This window comes from Streptopelia decaocto (genome assembly GCF_964273445.1).
Source record: "Streptopelia decaocto genome assembly, chromosome: 4".
Classification (NCBI taxonomy): domain Eukaryota; kingdom Metazoa; phylum Chordata; class Aves; order Columbiformes; family Columbidae; genus Streptopelia; species Streptopelia decaocto.
Window position 1 is genome coordinate 75983399 of NC_138658.1, and position 16456 is coordinate 75999854.

General features: G+C 47.7%; 1 protein-coding gene across 1 annotated transcript in view; it reads left to right on the forward strand.

Annotated features, from left to right (window-relative positions):
* The first annotated feature begins 218 nt into the window (after nt 1-218).
* The window catches only part of ATRN (attractin), a 173346-nt gene continuing 157108 nt past the window's right edge, over nt 219-16456 (forward strand). Inside the window, exon 1 of the mRNA XM_082050319.1 lies at nt 219-619. Within this exon, the coding sequence (XP_081906445.1) occupies nt 285-619 (335 nt within the window). The 5' untranslated portion in view covers nt 219-284. The remainder of the gene's footprint in view (nt 620-16456) is intronic.

Genomic DNA, 16456 nt, shown 5'->3' on the forward strand with positions numbered 1-16456 from the left:
CCCGGTGGCCCCCGAGCGCGGGACCCGGCAGAGTCCGCCACGCTCTGTGCTCCGCAGGGCCAGACGCGCCCGGCGCGGGGCCGCTCTGTCCGCCCCACTCGCTGGCAGGAGGCGGGGCGCGGGCGGGGGAACCCCGCTGCTATTCGTTGCCTGCGGGTGACGTCACCCACGGCGGCACCTCCTCCGCGCCTCTCCCGCCTCCCTCGGCCGCCCCTCCCGGCCACCGTAGCGGGAGTGGCGGGTCCCCCCCCTGCCGGCCACCGTCCCGGGAGGCGCCGCGGCGGATGGTCCGCGTTGTCCCGCCGCCCCCCCCCGCCCGCTCCTCCCGGAGTCGGCGGCGTCGTCGGCGGCAGATGGCGCGGGAGCGCACGGCGTGGCGGGGCCCGGGCTGGCGGGGCGGGAGGCCGCCGCCGCGGCGGTTGCTGTTGGCGCTGCTGCTGTTGTTAATGCCGGCGGTGCCGGGGTTCGGGCCCGCCGCCGCCGCCGCCGCCGAGGAGGCGGTGAAGGAATGCGACAAGCCGTGCGCCAACGGCGGGCGGTGCCAGCCGGCCAGCGGGCAGTGCGAGTGCCAGCCCGGCTGGGTGGGCGACCAGTGCCAGCACTGCGGGGGCCGCTTCAGGTGAGTCCCCGAGCGGGCCGTGTCACCCGCTTAGCGACAATATGGCCGTGGGTGCGAGGGGCAGGTGCGGGGGGCGGGAGCGGGTTTGGGGGCGCCGGCGGTGGGGGGAACTTGGGGTGTGTGGAGGGACACAACGGGGTGGCCTTGGGTCGGGCTGAGTAAGGGGACACTGGGGTGTGAGGAGGTTTGGGGTTCAGGGGGCGTTTGTGGCTTCCAAAGGGGTGGGGGCACCGGGGAGCTGAGGCTGCCCAGGGTGACAATAAGGTGACAATAGGTATAAGATTTGGGTGGGAGCGTGTGGAGGAGGTTTGGGGTTCAGGGTGAGTTTGGGGCTTCCAAAGGGGTGGGAGCCCCGGGGGCTGAGGCTGCCCAGGGTGACAATAAGGTGACAATGGGTATAAGATTTGGGTGGGAGCGTGTGGAGGAGGTTTGGGGTTCAGGGTGAGTTTGGGGCTTCCAAAAGGCTGGGAGCCCCGGGGGCTGAGGCTGCCCAGGGTGACAATAAGGTGACAATAGGTATAAGGTTTGGGTGGGAGCGTGTGGAGGTGACAAGGGGGGGTTTGGGTGACCCCGGCTGAGTTTGTGCGGGGTCAAGTCTGAAGACAACAGAGATGGGGGTGTGAGGGGCCGTGTGGGGGCTGAGAGGGGGGACAACAGAGATTTGGGGGCGGAGGGGACATCTGGGGACATGTGGCTGTGAAGGGACAGGTGACAAGAGATGACACAAAGCCAGGTCTGGGGGTGTAGGTGGCTGGGGCTGCGTGGGGGAGATTTGGGAGCAGCGGGTGTGGGTATGAGGTGCCCCACTGAGCAGGGTCAGGGGGTATGGGGGAGATTTGGGAGCAGTGGGTGTGGGTATGAGGTGCCCCACTGAGCAGGGTCATGGGTATGGGGTGTTTGTGCCGCAGAGAGACGCCACGGAGGGGACAGAATTTGGGGTGTCGGTTGCTGGGGTTGCACAGGGGTGACGGGGTGCGAGTCGAAGGGGCTGTGGCTGTGCTGGAGCAGGGATGTGGGTGCAATAGACTGAACCTGGGGTGCGACCACGAGTAACTGGGTTTATATTGTAGAGAGAAGGTGAAGCTGGTAAGGGGACATATTTGGGGCAGCAGAGGGAGGTTTGGGGGCTGTGTAAGTGAACGAGGGCTGGTTTTGGGTGCCTGTGGCCAGTGTCCTGGGCAGACAGGAGCAGTGAGGGTGTCTAGGTGGGAGGACACTGTGGGTGTGGGACCAGTTCCTGGGTGGGGGCAGATGTGGGAGAGAAACAGTGACAGCTGAGCTGGCTGGGAGCAGGATAGGTGGAGGAAATAGGGTGTTTGGGGGGGTTTAAACGATCTTATCTTGCCAGGGGTTGGTTTTGGTGAAGGGTGAATTTGGGAGGGTATGCGGGGGGGGGAGAGAAGCAGCATGTGGAAGAGGGTGGTTGGCACTGGGGGAGGTTCAGCTCTTGGGGCAGAGGGGTGCTGGCTTTTGGGGGACGGACAGTGGGAATAACCTGATGGAAGGAAGCGCCTGGGTTTGCTGGGGGACGAGACCAATGCTGGGCGGGCGGAGGGGATGGAGTGGGACAGGGGGTGGTGTGATGGTCTTGCCTTGTTTTTGAGAAAAAAAAAAAGGCTTAAGGGTTGTTTTGGGCAGGAGGATGGAGATTCCCCCTCTGGCTCTGTGCTTGTCCAGACTGTGTGCTGTGTGTGGGGGCGTGAAGGGTGTCTGCGTGGAAAGAAGGTGATTTTTGGGCTGTGTGACATGGGAAAGCGCATCGCCTGCAGCGCTGAGGCCAGTTCTGGCCGTGACGGGATACTCAGCTGCGTTGTGTGTCTCAGGTCTATCCCACAGGACGCAAAACTGGAAATCTTCATGGGAATAGGCTGGAAATGCGCCCTGGCTTCTCTCTAAACTTACATTTTTGGTGGAAGGGGTTTCTCTAAGATGGTTACCTGCCTTGGTTTTATCAGCGTGTGTGTCTGTGTGCGTTATGTGAATCCCCTGGGCAGAGCTGATTCTTGGAAAAGAAAGCAATGAAAAAAGGGATGGTTATTCTAGGCAGGGCTTGTGTTCTCAGGGAGTTCCTTATGGAAAGTACCAAACACCCTTTAACGATGCTCCCTGTTGATTTACAAGTGGAGCTGCCTGTGTGAGCCGAACTCACGGAGGACAAACACTTTGTGTGCTTTAGGAGTTGAAGCTTCCAGATTTTATTTCTTCTTTATTTTGACAGTCTGTTGATGGGGATGTGATGCAGCTAATTTGAAAGGGGTTTTGTGTGGAAACGATGCCGGGCTGGGCAAGCTCTGGAAGTCAAAAGCTTCCTTTTTTTATATGTTTTTTGCCACTGTTATGATAAGAATTTGCTTCTCCTCGAGAAAGAGCCTTGTGAAGTAGACACGTAGTTGTTACTTTCCTCAAGTCGTTTGGGATATTGTCGATTTGAAGGGGGCTGGATTTAAATAAAGGCAGAATGGCAAAACTGGTTCTGCTGAGTAAAGAAAAAATAACTAATGGATATATAACCATATGGATATATAACCATAACCGTATATATGGATATATATTGTAACCTCATCTGGGTGTTCCTGCTCCGGCGGGGGGATCGGACTGGATGAGCTTTTGAGGTCCCTTCCATTCCCTGACATTCTGGGATTCTGTGATATATCCACTGCTAATGACCTTTATTTTTTTAGCTTCTTATCTGTTCTTGTTTCTTTTTCACATATAATTCCGGTCTAAAATTTCGACTGAAAATATAACGCGTGGTTTTTTTTTTTTTCCCTCTATGTGTTTTGTTTATCTCTTTATTTATTTCCCAGTGAGTTGCAGTTTCTAGTAATGTTTGTAAACTTGGAGCTCTGAGAAAAGTACAGACAAGTGGTTTGAGCAATATTTACAGCTTTGCCGTCCCAACTTTCACATGCCTGGCGTTTACCTTGTCTCCTGTCAGAAATGACATTGCAGGGTATGGTATTTCGCTTTAAAAGACTCAACGTGTTATTATGTAGGTACAAATAGGAAGTAGGAGGGCAGGTGAATATTATTTTCTAAGTGTGGTCTATTCCACAGGCTTATCTGCTTGACTGAGGGCTGTAATTACGTTCAGCATGTTCGTCTTCCTGTCCTTATCTAGATTTAAATGATGACTGTATCTGTGGCCGGGACTTTTCTGTTCACGTTGAGCATGATACAACTTGTGCTTCGCTGACCTACTAATCCTTCACATTGAAGAACGAACATCGCAGCTTCGTGTCCGCTCATATCCTACTTGCCTTTTTCCTTGGGAAAGTCTGTTTATTTAGGTAACAAAACCGGGCTGGACCATTTGCTTTCTTGTTTCACCCAAACCACGGAACGGGGGGATGATGTGTTACTGTTCTTACGCGGATGTGTGGTTTGGTTTTTTCGTCTTTTAAGGATGTTTGACGTTCTGTGACTTCTTAAAAAGAAAAAGGCATAGCAGCAATGCCTGCGTGTGGTTTCGTTAGGTTCTGGACTCGCTTCTGAGATAACACCGACCTCCGCACAGATCAGTGATGCTCTTGTGAAGGCAGAAGATTGAGTTATGAAGCACTTCACGTGGCTTTTTTTTCCCTTAAGAAGCAACCACTTCAAGATCTTAGCGTTTCTCCTTAAAGAACCGCTTTCGTGGGAAGCTGAAATAGAAAATACAGGACGTGCCTGATGTGCTTGTATCTTCTATTTCTGTCCAACCCTCCAGTGGGTTTCCGTGCTGGCTGGAGCCTTCGAGATGCTGGAGTCTGGGCAGGAGAGAACTTGTTGGGAGAGATGAGAAATCCCGCAGTCTCACAGCTCCAGCAGCACGACCGAGAGAAGATTTACAAGCAGTGAGACCTCAGGAGCACCAAACTGAGGGGGAACTTGCCAGCGTTGGGTGCTGTACGGTCAAAAGGATGCTGCGAACTGCAAACTTGGAGCCACAGATGCTTCTGAGAACTTTTGTGGCTCAGTGACATGACCTCTTGTCTTATGTGGATGGAATAATTTCAACTGGCTGCCTAATTGGCAGGGCTGCTAAGGGAGGTAAAGCCCAGCTTAAGAAATTATGGCTATTTTAGATAAGTGTATCGTTCAGAGATTGCAGAGGATTGGGTTAACAAATTCAGGATAGCGTTTGGCTTCTCAAACAGCAACTGTATGCGAATTGTGCCTATAGGCACAGCGATGGATGATTGTAGCTGAAAATATGGACTGACTATATTTTGACTTATGTAATGAAACACCAAATGATTCTAGAAAAGTGGGTTTTGTGTGTTCTTTCACGGTAATACTCGTTGGAGGTGGGAGATTGGAAATGCTAAGCAGTGCTCAGCAATGCAACGTGACAGTTGGAGGAATAAAAGAAAAGAGATTAGAGTGTATCTTTTAAACGACCTTTTTATTAATTTAATGGAGGCGGTTATGGGCTGCTGATTGAAGATTGTTAAGGAGTGGTGGTTATACAATGTCCTTGGCCAAAGAATATTACAGTGAAGGGGAATTTTATCTCTAGGTGATTTGGGTAAATCGTAACCTGAGGGAGTTGCTAGCAGGCAAAGGACTTTCACAGCTCCCATTCTTAAATAAATGGGAACTTTTGCTCAAAAGCTAGTTTAAAAAAAACACCTGATGCAGTTTAAAGCTTTAGAAAAGTCAGGAAACTGTTTAATATATCTAAGGATGCTGGCGATTTGAATCACATCAGTTTAAGCGCTTCTATTAGATTTGGGTGCTGCTTTTGTGGCCGATCCCCGTTCTGTTTCTCTCTTTTCATTAGTGCTTTGTCGTGCTTTAAAATGATTTTCTCTTCCCTGTTGTGTGAAGGGCTCGCTCAGATGTGCGCTGGTAATAAAAGAATAAGCTATTCAAGTAGGAAATACTTAAGCATTATCACTTTTAAAGAATTCACTGGGGAAAAATGAACCTTTACACGCTTTTATTTAGTTCTTGGAGGCATTATTTCTAACTCTGGATTTGTAATTTTGCTAGGAGGTGTGTGTATATCTATCTGTCTACAAATGCATATCTATACCTGCATTCAAATGGTCTGTTCACTGAGAGAGCAACTCATGGCTGATATTTCATCCAGATCCTCCCTGTTTTATTGTTGCTCTCACTGTTTTATTGGACAGGTTGATGTTTTACTAGGGCTGTTTGAAGAACAAAAATTCATCTGTGAAATAATTCAGTATTTTTGAAATATCTGAGCTGTTCTATGCTTCTTGCCTTGCACCGAGCGGTCGGCATAAATATTTGACTTGCGTGAGGCTTTGTTAATGTTTGCAATACCCTCACTTCTTATCGTTACTGTTCAGTCTGGTTTATATTGTTTGTTAACAAAACCAGGACATTAGCAAGGAGGAAACAGTGGAAAATTCAGAACCGTGAGGCAGTTCAGCGCACGCTGGAGCTTTCTTGTCATCTTTGCTTCATCAGCCTGTTCTGCTTAATCTCTTTATCAATGATCTGGATGAGGGGATGAACTGCACCCTTGGTCAGTTTGCAGATGACACCAGATTGCGTGGGAGTGTTGATGTGCTGGAGGGTGGGAAGGCCATTCAGGGGGATCTGGACCGGCTGGATCGTTGGGATGAGGACAATTGGTTTGAGGTTCAACAAGGCCAAGTGCTGGGTCCTGCTCTTGAGTCACAACAACCCCAGGGAACGCTGCACACTCAGGGAAGAGCGGCTGGAAAGGAAAAGGACCTGGGGGTGCCGGTGACAGCAGCTGAACATGAGCCAGTGTGTGACGAGGTAGCCAAAAAGGCCAACAGTATCCTGGCTTGTGTCAGGACTAGTGTGGCCAGCAGGACTAGAGAAGTGATTGTGCCACTGTGCTGGGCACTGGGGAGGCCAGACCTCGAATCCTGGAGTCAGTTCTGGGCCCCTCACGCCAAGAAAGGCCTTGAGGTGCTGGAGTGAGTTGAGAGAAGGGAACGGAGCTGGTGAGGGGCTGGAGCACAAGTGTGATGGGAGCGGCTGAGGGACCTGGGGGGTTCAGCTGGAGAACAGGAGCTGAGGGGAGACCTTCTGATCTCTGAACTGCCTGAAAGGAGCTTGGAGCCAGGGGGGGTCGGGCTCTGCTCCCCAGGAACAAGCGCCAGGAGCAGAGGAAACGGCCTCAAGTTGCGCCAGGGGAGGTTGAGGTTGGATGTGGGGAACAATTTCTTCATGGAAAGGGCTGTGGGGCCTTGGAACAGGCTGCCCAGGGCAGTGCTGGAATCACCATCCCTGGAGGGTTGGACAGACGGACATGAGGTTCTTAGGGACATGGTTTGGTGCTAGAGTTGGGTTATAGTTGGACTCAATGATCCTGAGGGTCTCTTCCAACTGAAAGGATTCTATGACTCTCATCGCCGTTGTAGCATTAATTATTTGAATTATCCAACAGGTCATGGTTTCAACCTGTGAGCGAGCTGAATATGTAACATCCAGCGTCTCTTTTCCTGCAAAGCATCGAGACCTCTGGAATGGTGCAAGTAGAGGGTAACGATCAATCCCAGGAACGTGTCACTACCTCAGATTTCATTGCAAATGCGCCCTTTTCCGCAGTGGTCAACACAAAAGGTGTTTCTATCTCACTTCTTTACGTCTCTGAATATCAGGGAATATCTGCCTGAGACACTTTAGCACAAGTTTGGATTTTTCCATTATTTCCCGGTCTCATTTGCTTCTTTCATTACCGATCCAAAATAAGCTCATGCCCAACTGGGTGTTCGTTACCATTGCAGTCAATTTACATTTAACATAAGTGACTTCTGTTGAAATATATCAACAAATGACTGAGTTTAGCGCCGCTTTCACTGAAATGGCTTTTTTCTTTAGGCTTTTAAAAGCTCTAGGACCGGTTTTGCTTTCATTGTGTGTCCCAATCAAGTTAAATAACGTTTGGGATGCACGTTCCTCTGAAGCTTTTGTGAGCAATCAAATTTAAACCCACGAGCTTCCTGCACCAAACATAAGTGTCTATGAAGACCCGTGCTGAAAATCCTCTATATATTCAGATAATGCTGCTGCTGACCGAACTATTGTATTATTGCGTTGATTTATGATACCCTTGGGTGTTCTTTTCTTAAACCACCGTTCTCCTTGAAGACTCTCTTTTCCCATTTGAAGTTCCAAGTGTCTTGATCTGGTAGAGCTTCAAAATGTTCTCAGCGAGTAGTTCTTTAAACCACATCTTCTAAACCGTAGGGAAAAGATACAGTAAAATATGCAGCAGAAGGGATTGAGAACGATGTGATTTTTATTAGGGACAGTGGTTTTGGTGGAGGAGTGGAATTCACCCAAAAGACCGCGACTATTTTACCCCCATACTTTGTTCTTGTGTTGCCGTGCGCCTGGAAAATTTGCTAATGGATTTTCCAGCCCGGAACAGCGATGATGTTGCACGTGGCTTTGGATCGAATCCTCGTTGAGCCGCCGAAATGCCGAACCCAGTCATGATGTTTTGCTTTTCGTTTCCTGCTTTTGTTCCCTTGCTTTGTTTGCAGCTGCTCCACGTGGGATTCCTTCGGAATCTACGTGAGACTCCCACTAATGCGCTTCCCTCCCTTTGCTTAAAGTAAATATTTGATAGAAACGCAGGTCGCTGGGAGGGTTCTGATGGACTTGCTATGATTAAGGGCTTGGTTTTGGCTTGAAGAACTTGAAATCCTTGGGATTCTTCAAGGGGAAAAGCTCTGTCCTGATTGCGGTGGCATGAAATCATTAGACCTTAATTGCACAGAGAACGGTCTTCATGTGAAAATCTGATAAGCTAAATTGGGTACATGAGGATAGCGGGGGTTTTTAGAATGATGTTTTAAAGCAAATGGCTGATAATAGTGAATCTGGGATGATGGTGAAGGATTTAAATGGTTTACTGTTTGGCTGAGAAGTGTCCCTCCTAAATTAGGGCCGCTGATCCCAATATCAGATTGTATGAAATACTTGTAGGATTCCCCAGGATCCGAGTTAACGTTCCCGGTTGTGGCTTAATTCGGTAAAACAGTTTTCCTGCAGTGTTGTCGGGTTGGGAATGTTCAGTTCTCTGAACACGCAGCAGCGCGGTTGAGCGGGTTTAAGGGAGATCTCGGTATCGAGCTGGTCTGGGCGTTTGAAACGTGGGTTTCCAGTGTGTAAACTCCCTTTATTTCCTGCTCTACCTACAGAGCTCGTGGCTACGCAATAATTAGACTTTCTGTACACGACGCTCATCTCGGGCGGCTTATTGCAATAAGTCGAATAGGGGTTGTTGCTTCGTATAGGGACGGGGTGTTACGTGTCCTGTTAGGGGTGAAAATGATCTGTAATGTCTTTTACCATTATTATCTGTGATGTCTTTTACCATTAGCCAGTGCCGCTCAGCTTTCTAATGCAAAATATACGAACGTAGCTGTGGAAAAATCTCAGTTTGTCTATTATTTGTCTTCTCTATTGCCCATTTTTCAGAAATATATGTATCGTTCTTTCTTTGCTATGAGTTCTTAATAGTTTCTGCAGTCTGAAAGGACACAAAATAAGGACGGCTACACTAGGAAAACACCTTCTTGAAGACTTTCTTATTAGTCAGTGTTTGTATTGCATGAAAATGTAATACCCGTCTCCAAGGTGGTGCTTGTCTGCTCAAAATATAAGAAGCTTGGCGCAGGTGAATTAGCATTTTATGTAAACTCCTTTGGTGAGAGCTATTTTTTTTTCCATTCAGAAAATTTCGGTTGGATTTAATGTTATTTCACCGTGAAGTGAGAGAATAACCGCGGCTTCAATGACTCTGCTTTCCAAGCTGTGGTAGTTTGTCATCCCTGCTGTTTTTCAGTCATTAATACAGCTATAAGAAACCAATAAATTATACCTTCCCTGCGTTTAGCTTTGAGCTGCTGCTGTTATAATGTATAGCTCAGAATTAAGTGTGTTTTTTTCTTCTTTCTCCCCAATGTCTTTGTGAATATGTTGTTAAATCCTTCCTTTCACAGTTTGCTTGTGCTCCGAGTGTTCGTATTGTGGCGCTACTACCGGATATTTGAATGAAATTGCCTTATCTGGTGAAAATCCATGATTGAGGTTCACCCTGTGCATGATTTTTGCATTTCATTGCTTGTTCTGATCCAGACCATGTTTGAGTTCTTGTAAAATAACCTTTGAGATGGCTTTGTGAAGGCTTTTGTAGCGACGTGCGCCACGTTTCCTGCCCAGGTTGTGCACCTGCCTGTTTAATGATTAATTTCCATGACCGAAACCCAATTAATGCCGAGCGGAGGGTGTCACATGGATTTTACAGCTATTTCAGAGCACAGCGATTCTCTGTTACAACTTTGATCTCGTGTGGAATCGGCAAAGGCGACCCCGAGAAGACAAATTTCCAGCCATTGCAAGACCTGAGATGTGAAGTCGTGTGGGGCTGAAATGCTGCCAGATAAAAATCGGGGAAAAATGCATTATTATGATTGTGTAGTGAGATGGACTGCGAAGTGGCTGAAGGGAAGAAGCCAGAGAGTCGTGGTCAATGGGCAGAGTCCAGTTGAGGCCTGTATCCAGTGCAGTGCCTCAGGGGGCAGTGCTGGGGCCGGTGTTATTCAATATATTCATCAGTGACTTGGAGGAGGGACTAGAGTGACTGTCAGCAAGTTTGCTGATGGCACCAAGCTGGGAGGAGTGGTGACACTGGAAGCTGTGCTGCCATCAGAGACCTGGACAGGCTGGAGAGTTGGGCAGGGAAACATTTAATGAAATAGAACAAGGGCAAGTGTAGGGTCTTGTATCTGGGCAGGAACAACCCCAGGTTCCAGTGTAAGTTGGGGAATGAGCTGTTAGAGAGCGGTGTAGGGGAAAGGGACCTGGGGGTCCTGGGGACAGCAGGGTGACCATGAGCCAGCACTGGGCCCTTGTGGCCAGGAAGCCAATGGTACCTGGGGTGGGTTAGAAGGGGGTGGTCAGTAGGTCAGAGAGGTTCTCCTGCCCCTCTGCTCTGCCCTGGGGAGACCACACCTGGAATCTTGTGTCCAGTTGTGGCCCCTCAGTTCCAGCAGGACAGGGAACTGCTGGAGAGAGTCCAGCGCAGCCACCAAGATGCTGAAGGGAGTGGAGCATCTCCCGTGTGAGGAAAGGCTGAGGGAGCTGGGGCTCTGGAGCTGGACAAGAGGAGACTGAGGGGGGACTCATTCATGGGGATCAATATGGAAAGGGGGAGTGTCAGGAGGATGGAGCCAGGCTCTTCTGGGTGACAACCAATGATAGGACAAGGGGCAAGGGGATCAAGCTGGAACACATGAGGTTCCACTTAAATATGAGAAGAAACTTGTTGGGGGTGAGGGTGGCAGAGCCTGGCCCAGGCTGCCCAGGGAGGCTGTGGAGTCTCCTTCTCTGCAGACATTCCAACCCGCCTGGACACCTTCCTGTGTAACCTCATCGGGGTGTTCCTGCTCCATGGGGGGATTGCACTGGATGAGCTTTCCAGGGCCCTTCCAAACCCTGACATTCTGGATTCTGTGATTCTGTGAAATGCTTCTGTGGTGCTAGAAAAAATAATATCCTACTGTATCCAAATTGTCCACTGGAAGACAAGTATTGAATCCTAAATAATATATTGGGAAATAATGACTTTTGAGGTCAGTTGGTGTCTGCTTCTCCTAATGCTTTGCAATGCTTTAAAGTCAATGCTTTTCACTTTGGGTAATGGGTGTTTAAATATGCCCTTGTTCAACTTTTGGAGTATGAATCATTTTGAGAGGTGGTGAAGTGGTTCAAAGTAAAACAGAAGTCGACGTCTCTGCCATGGGCATATTTTCTAAAACATCCATTCTAATGGTGCTGGAGATCTATTATTTTCCTAGTGGACATCGCTGATATTCTATTAACTTGTTTTATTTGAACGTGACAAGCCCAAAGAAAACTCAGAACCCTGTAAAACGTAATAACATTAAAATAGTAATTCTTGGGTCATTTGCAGCTATTCTCAGTAACCTGAACTGTTGAGGAGTCTGAGACAGCAGGGAAATGTTGGCTCAATAGGCGCATAATTCCAAACGTGAACAGCGTAATAACAGTTTCTATGCAGGTTTGGTGTTTAATTGTGAAAAGATCTGGAACAAGACTGGGGAAGGGACTTGAACACAAGCCCTATGGGGAGAGTCTGAGGGAGCTGGGCTTGTTTAGTCTGGAGAAGAGGAGGCTCAGAGGTGAGCTCAGCACTCTCTAGAACTACCTGAAGGGCAGTTCTAGCCTGGTGGGGATTGGGCTCTTCTCCCAGGCATCAGCAATAGGACAAGGGGCCATGGGCTTCAACTCTGCCAGGGGAAACTGAGGCTGGAGATGAGAAAGCAATTCTGTGCAGAGAGAGTGGTCAGGATTGGAATGGCTGCCCAGGGAGGTGCTGGACTCAGCGGCCCTGGAGGTTTTTAAACTGAGATTGGCCATGGCACTTAGTGCCATGATCTAGTCAATGGGCTGGAGTTGGACCAAGGGTTAGACTTGATGATGTCTGAGGTCTTTTCCAACCCAGTAGATTCCGTGATTCTGGATTTCTTCTGGAAAACAAGAGCGTGTGATCCAGCTGGAAAAGCTCTTGGGACTTTGTAGCCTGTAACTTTTGTAACAGCACCTGAAGAAGAATAAAAACGAGACAAGTGGACTTCAGTCCTGAGAAGACAAAGGGAATGAATAAACCAAGAACTGCAAAGATTACTCAGGTTTTATGTTGCTATAGCTTGTGGGAGTGTTTCCTGAAATAAAAGGGTGGTATCACAGCCAGTGTTGCTTTATTTCTTTCCCCCTTCCTGTCTAGTTTTGTCACCACATCACTTTGTGTTTTACGTTGAAAAACTTTGGGGTTTGGCCATAGAGCGCAATTCCCTTGAGAACAGAGATCAAACAGACATACCATTCGTCATCTAATCTTCTTGGTTCGGTTTCCCTATCTATGAAACAAAGACAAATTATTTATCGTTTTAAAGATATTCTGATGATGATGCTGTTTACATAGGGGCTTTAGAATCCATACTTTAAGGTACTTTTTGCGTGGCAACTGGTAACCAACTTGCCTATTCTGATATTAATACTGTCCTATAGAGGAAATGTGGTTAATGTTACTATAAATATGTCTAAATCATCTCCAGCGAGGCTTATGAAGAAGGATATTGTGTGTTAAAAGTGATGAAGTTTAAATGTGATCTTAATTTCTCTATTCACTGCTGATGGGAATTTGTCATGGAATTAAAAGGAAAAAGAAATGACTGAATAGAGTGTTATCTGGTCAAGGCATCAAGAATATCTTATGCCTGAGGTTTGCTTGTGCTCAGAACAAGATGTGTCTGTGTGGGAGCTTGCAGGAGATGATACACCGTGCAGAAGACGACATCCTTTGTGGTACTTCAGTCTCCTGAAACCCACTCATCGCGCAGCATCTCCCACAGCAAGGACAGGAACACAAGGTTCACCAAAGCTGGGGAGATCTTGCAGGAGGTGGACGGCTGGTGACAGGGCTCAAGGACCTTCTGTGGTGGAGAACAAGGAGCATCCTCCAGAGCTGGGCTGGAGGTTCTCCCAGGGAAGGTGGAGGGAGATTTTCCCCTTTTTTTTTTGTAGGTTGATGTGAATTCATGCGTCTTGTTATGGTGTGAACAGACTGAAACACAGGAGGTTCCGTCTGAATATGAGGAGAAACTTGTTTTTTTTGAGGTGCCAGAGCCTGGCCCAGGCTGCCCAGAGAGGTTGTGGAGTCTCCTTCTCTGAGACATTCAAACCCGCCTGGACACGACCCTGTGTGATCTGCTCTGTGACCCTGCGTGAGCAGGTGGGTTGGACTGGATGATCTCCAGAGGTCCCTTCAACCCCAACCAGGCTGGGATCGTGCGTAAAAACACAACTACTGGGCCAAGAAACAGAGATTGTCCCCTGGAACTCGGGACATGCACCACTTGTGTGATACAAGTACTTCTGCTCTTCCCAGTTCTTCTAGACTTTGCGTTCCTCGGTCCCTGGATCTTTCTCTAACGTGCTGGTTTTATGCAGCTCCCAGGAAGGAGCTGTGCTTCTGTAATCTCCTGAGGAAGGATTTGAGATCTTCCCTTTCCACCGTGTGTGAGGAGGTAGGAAGGATGCTCTGCCCTGCTGCTCTGCACACCCACCACGGTTTGGAAACTATAGTATGAAGTACGCTTCCCACTCTTCTCTTCAAACCCTGATTCTGTGGCATTAACTGAAGAAGAAATTTACTTCCCCTCTGTTGAACCTGGAGAAGGCAGCTCTTAGAAAGGGATTCTTTGCTTTTACCTGTGGATTTGAAGAAGAAATTCTATAGGAGACAACTGTATATGTGTCCATTGATTTCTGTTTACACATCAATTCTTTGTACATGTCCTGTTGATTTAAAGCTGTGATGGACAACAGCAGATTTGCAGAAGCCCAAGCACTTCATGGCCAGGGTTCTCTTTGGGCATCAAGGCTGTCTTGCTTTTCTATAGCAAGGTCAGTAAATAAGGGAACTCTGACATCCGCTGAAGGAAATCTTACTGTTCAGGTTTAGGAAGATGCTGTAGACATGACTAGAATTGCTGATTTCTGTAGCGTTTTGTGATCGGTGAGGCCAGAAGCAACAAATTCACGCTGAAAAATGAAGAGGAGCTGGAGGAAGGTCACGGCGCATCGATACCGGAGCAGATAAACCACTGTGAGTGACATCTGTGGTGTCTTCGACATACATTAAGGAAAAAAGCCACTCGTTTTGAGGCCAGAAAGTATCGTGGAGACTTAAGATCTATTTTACACATGTGCTAAGAGTTGTGCAAGGTGTTGTGCTTGATGAACGCGCTCAGTGTAGGAAGCTCTTTGGGACTGGGCTGTTGATGGGCTAAAGATTTACTGCTGGTCAGGACTGAGACTTGGCACTAGTTGCTTTCCCTTTAATCTCCAATTAAATGAAATAAATGCCTGATAGCTATAATTTTAATGGGGTTAAATATACACACGCACACACACACATATATATATATATATCTTCCTACAGAGACTATCTGGCATTTTGACAGAGCTTCTCCTTTCCGCTAATGACTCGCAGAGGAAGTCACTCTATAGCTAAGAGTCTTTTTATAAGCTTTTTGCTTCATTATTAGCTCTTGGATATGTAGGCAGAGTCTTTAAACATAAACTCTGGAAAAATTTGACCCTAATTAGTCCTGAGTTGCTGTAACCTCTGCGTGGAGTGAAAATAGTAGAAGTGGTAACTTCGGAAATGTTGCTGTTGTAATGTTCTTCTTTTGGCAATTTCCTCTGTGCCTCCTATGTGTAAAGCACTTGTAGTGTAGGTGAAGCTGTACAATTACGTAGGTGTTGAATTTAAAGTAATTATTGTGCAGGACACTTATATTACTTCATATATAAGGGATGCACCTAAGGAAGAAAGAAGAGCAGCCAGCAAGGTAACAGTTTGTCCAAAGTGGTTTTGATACATAATACACTTCAAATTATCTATCTATCTATCTATCTATCTATCTATCTATCTATCTATCTATCATCTATCTATCATCTATCTATCATCTATCTATCATCTATCTATCATCTATCTATCATCTATCTGTCATCTATCTATCATCTATCTATCATCTATGTATATATATTTTTTCTCATCATAATCTTGTTAGCAAAGGTCTTACGGGTTATATAATAAAATATTGAAAGGACACATTTGCAGACTCTGATATTTTCTCAGACATTCACTCGCATGTACTGGAAATTAAACTGAACCATTTTACACATGGTGTTGTGAAATTAAACCCTGCTTTGGATCTAGAAATGTAAGTAAAATACTGTTATGAGTTGCCTTTTGAGGAACATTGTCCATGGACTGCACTGTGTCCTTTAGGTGACTAAAGAGTGACGATGTCAATGTGCAGATATTAAACTCATGGCAGCAAATTCCAACAGGCTTGAAAATGGGGAAAGGAAATCTCTGGGATGTGGTCTTTTTTAAACATTGTTTTTCTATTGTGCAGTTGTGGTTTGTACCGTGATTCTTTCCCTGTGTTTCAAGCGAAGTTCCAATCGAGACGGGTGTCACGCGCTCCCCTCTCCCAGTGAATTAATGCAGCGTAGAGCTACAGAATTGATTTATGAAGTGGTTAAATGCCTGGATGCCTAATTGATTCAGTACTTTGCAGCCCTCGTGGGCCGAGGCTGGGGTGTTGTCAGACTTTTGATGCAAATCTGAGGCTTCGCTGTCAGTCTAAAGCTGGTCTCAAAGAGCCATTTTCCACACGGGTGTTTTGGAGACTGCAAAGTCCTTTCTCAAGCCAACTGTTAAACTGCAGAGGCCTGTATCCAGTGCAGTGCCTCAGGGGGCAGTGCTGGGGCCGGTATTATTCAATATATTCATCAATGATTTGGATGAGGGAATAGAGTGACTGTCAGCAAGTTTGCTGATGGCACCAAGCTGGGAGGAGTGGTGACACTGGAAGCTGTGCTGCCATCAGAGACCTGGACAGGCTGGAGAGTTGGGCAGGGAAAAATTTAATGAAATAGAACAAGGGCAAGTGTAGGGTCTTGAATCTGGGCAGGAAAAACCCCAGGTTCCAGTGTAAGTTGGGGAATGACCTATTAGAGAGCAGTGTAGGGGAAAGGGACCTGGGGGTCCTGGGGACAGCAGGGTGACCATGAGCCAGCACTGGGCCCTTGTGGCCAGGAAGCCAATGGGACCTGGGGTGGGTTAGAAGGGGGTGGTCAGTAGGTCAGAGAGGTTCTCCTGCCCCTCTGCTCTGCCCTGGGGAGACCACACCTGGAATCTTGTGTCCAGTTGTGGCCCCTCAGTTCCAGCAGGACAGGGAACTGCTGGAGAGAGTCCAGCGCAGCCACCAAGATGCTGGAGGGAGTGGAGCA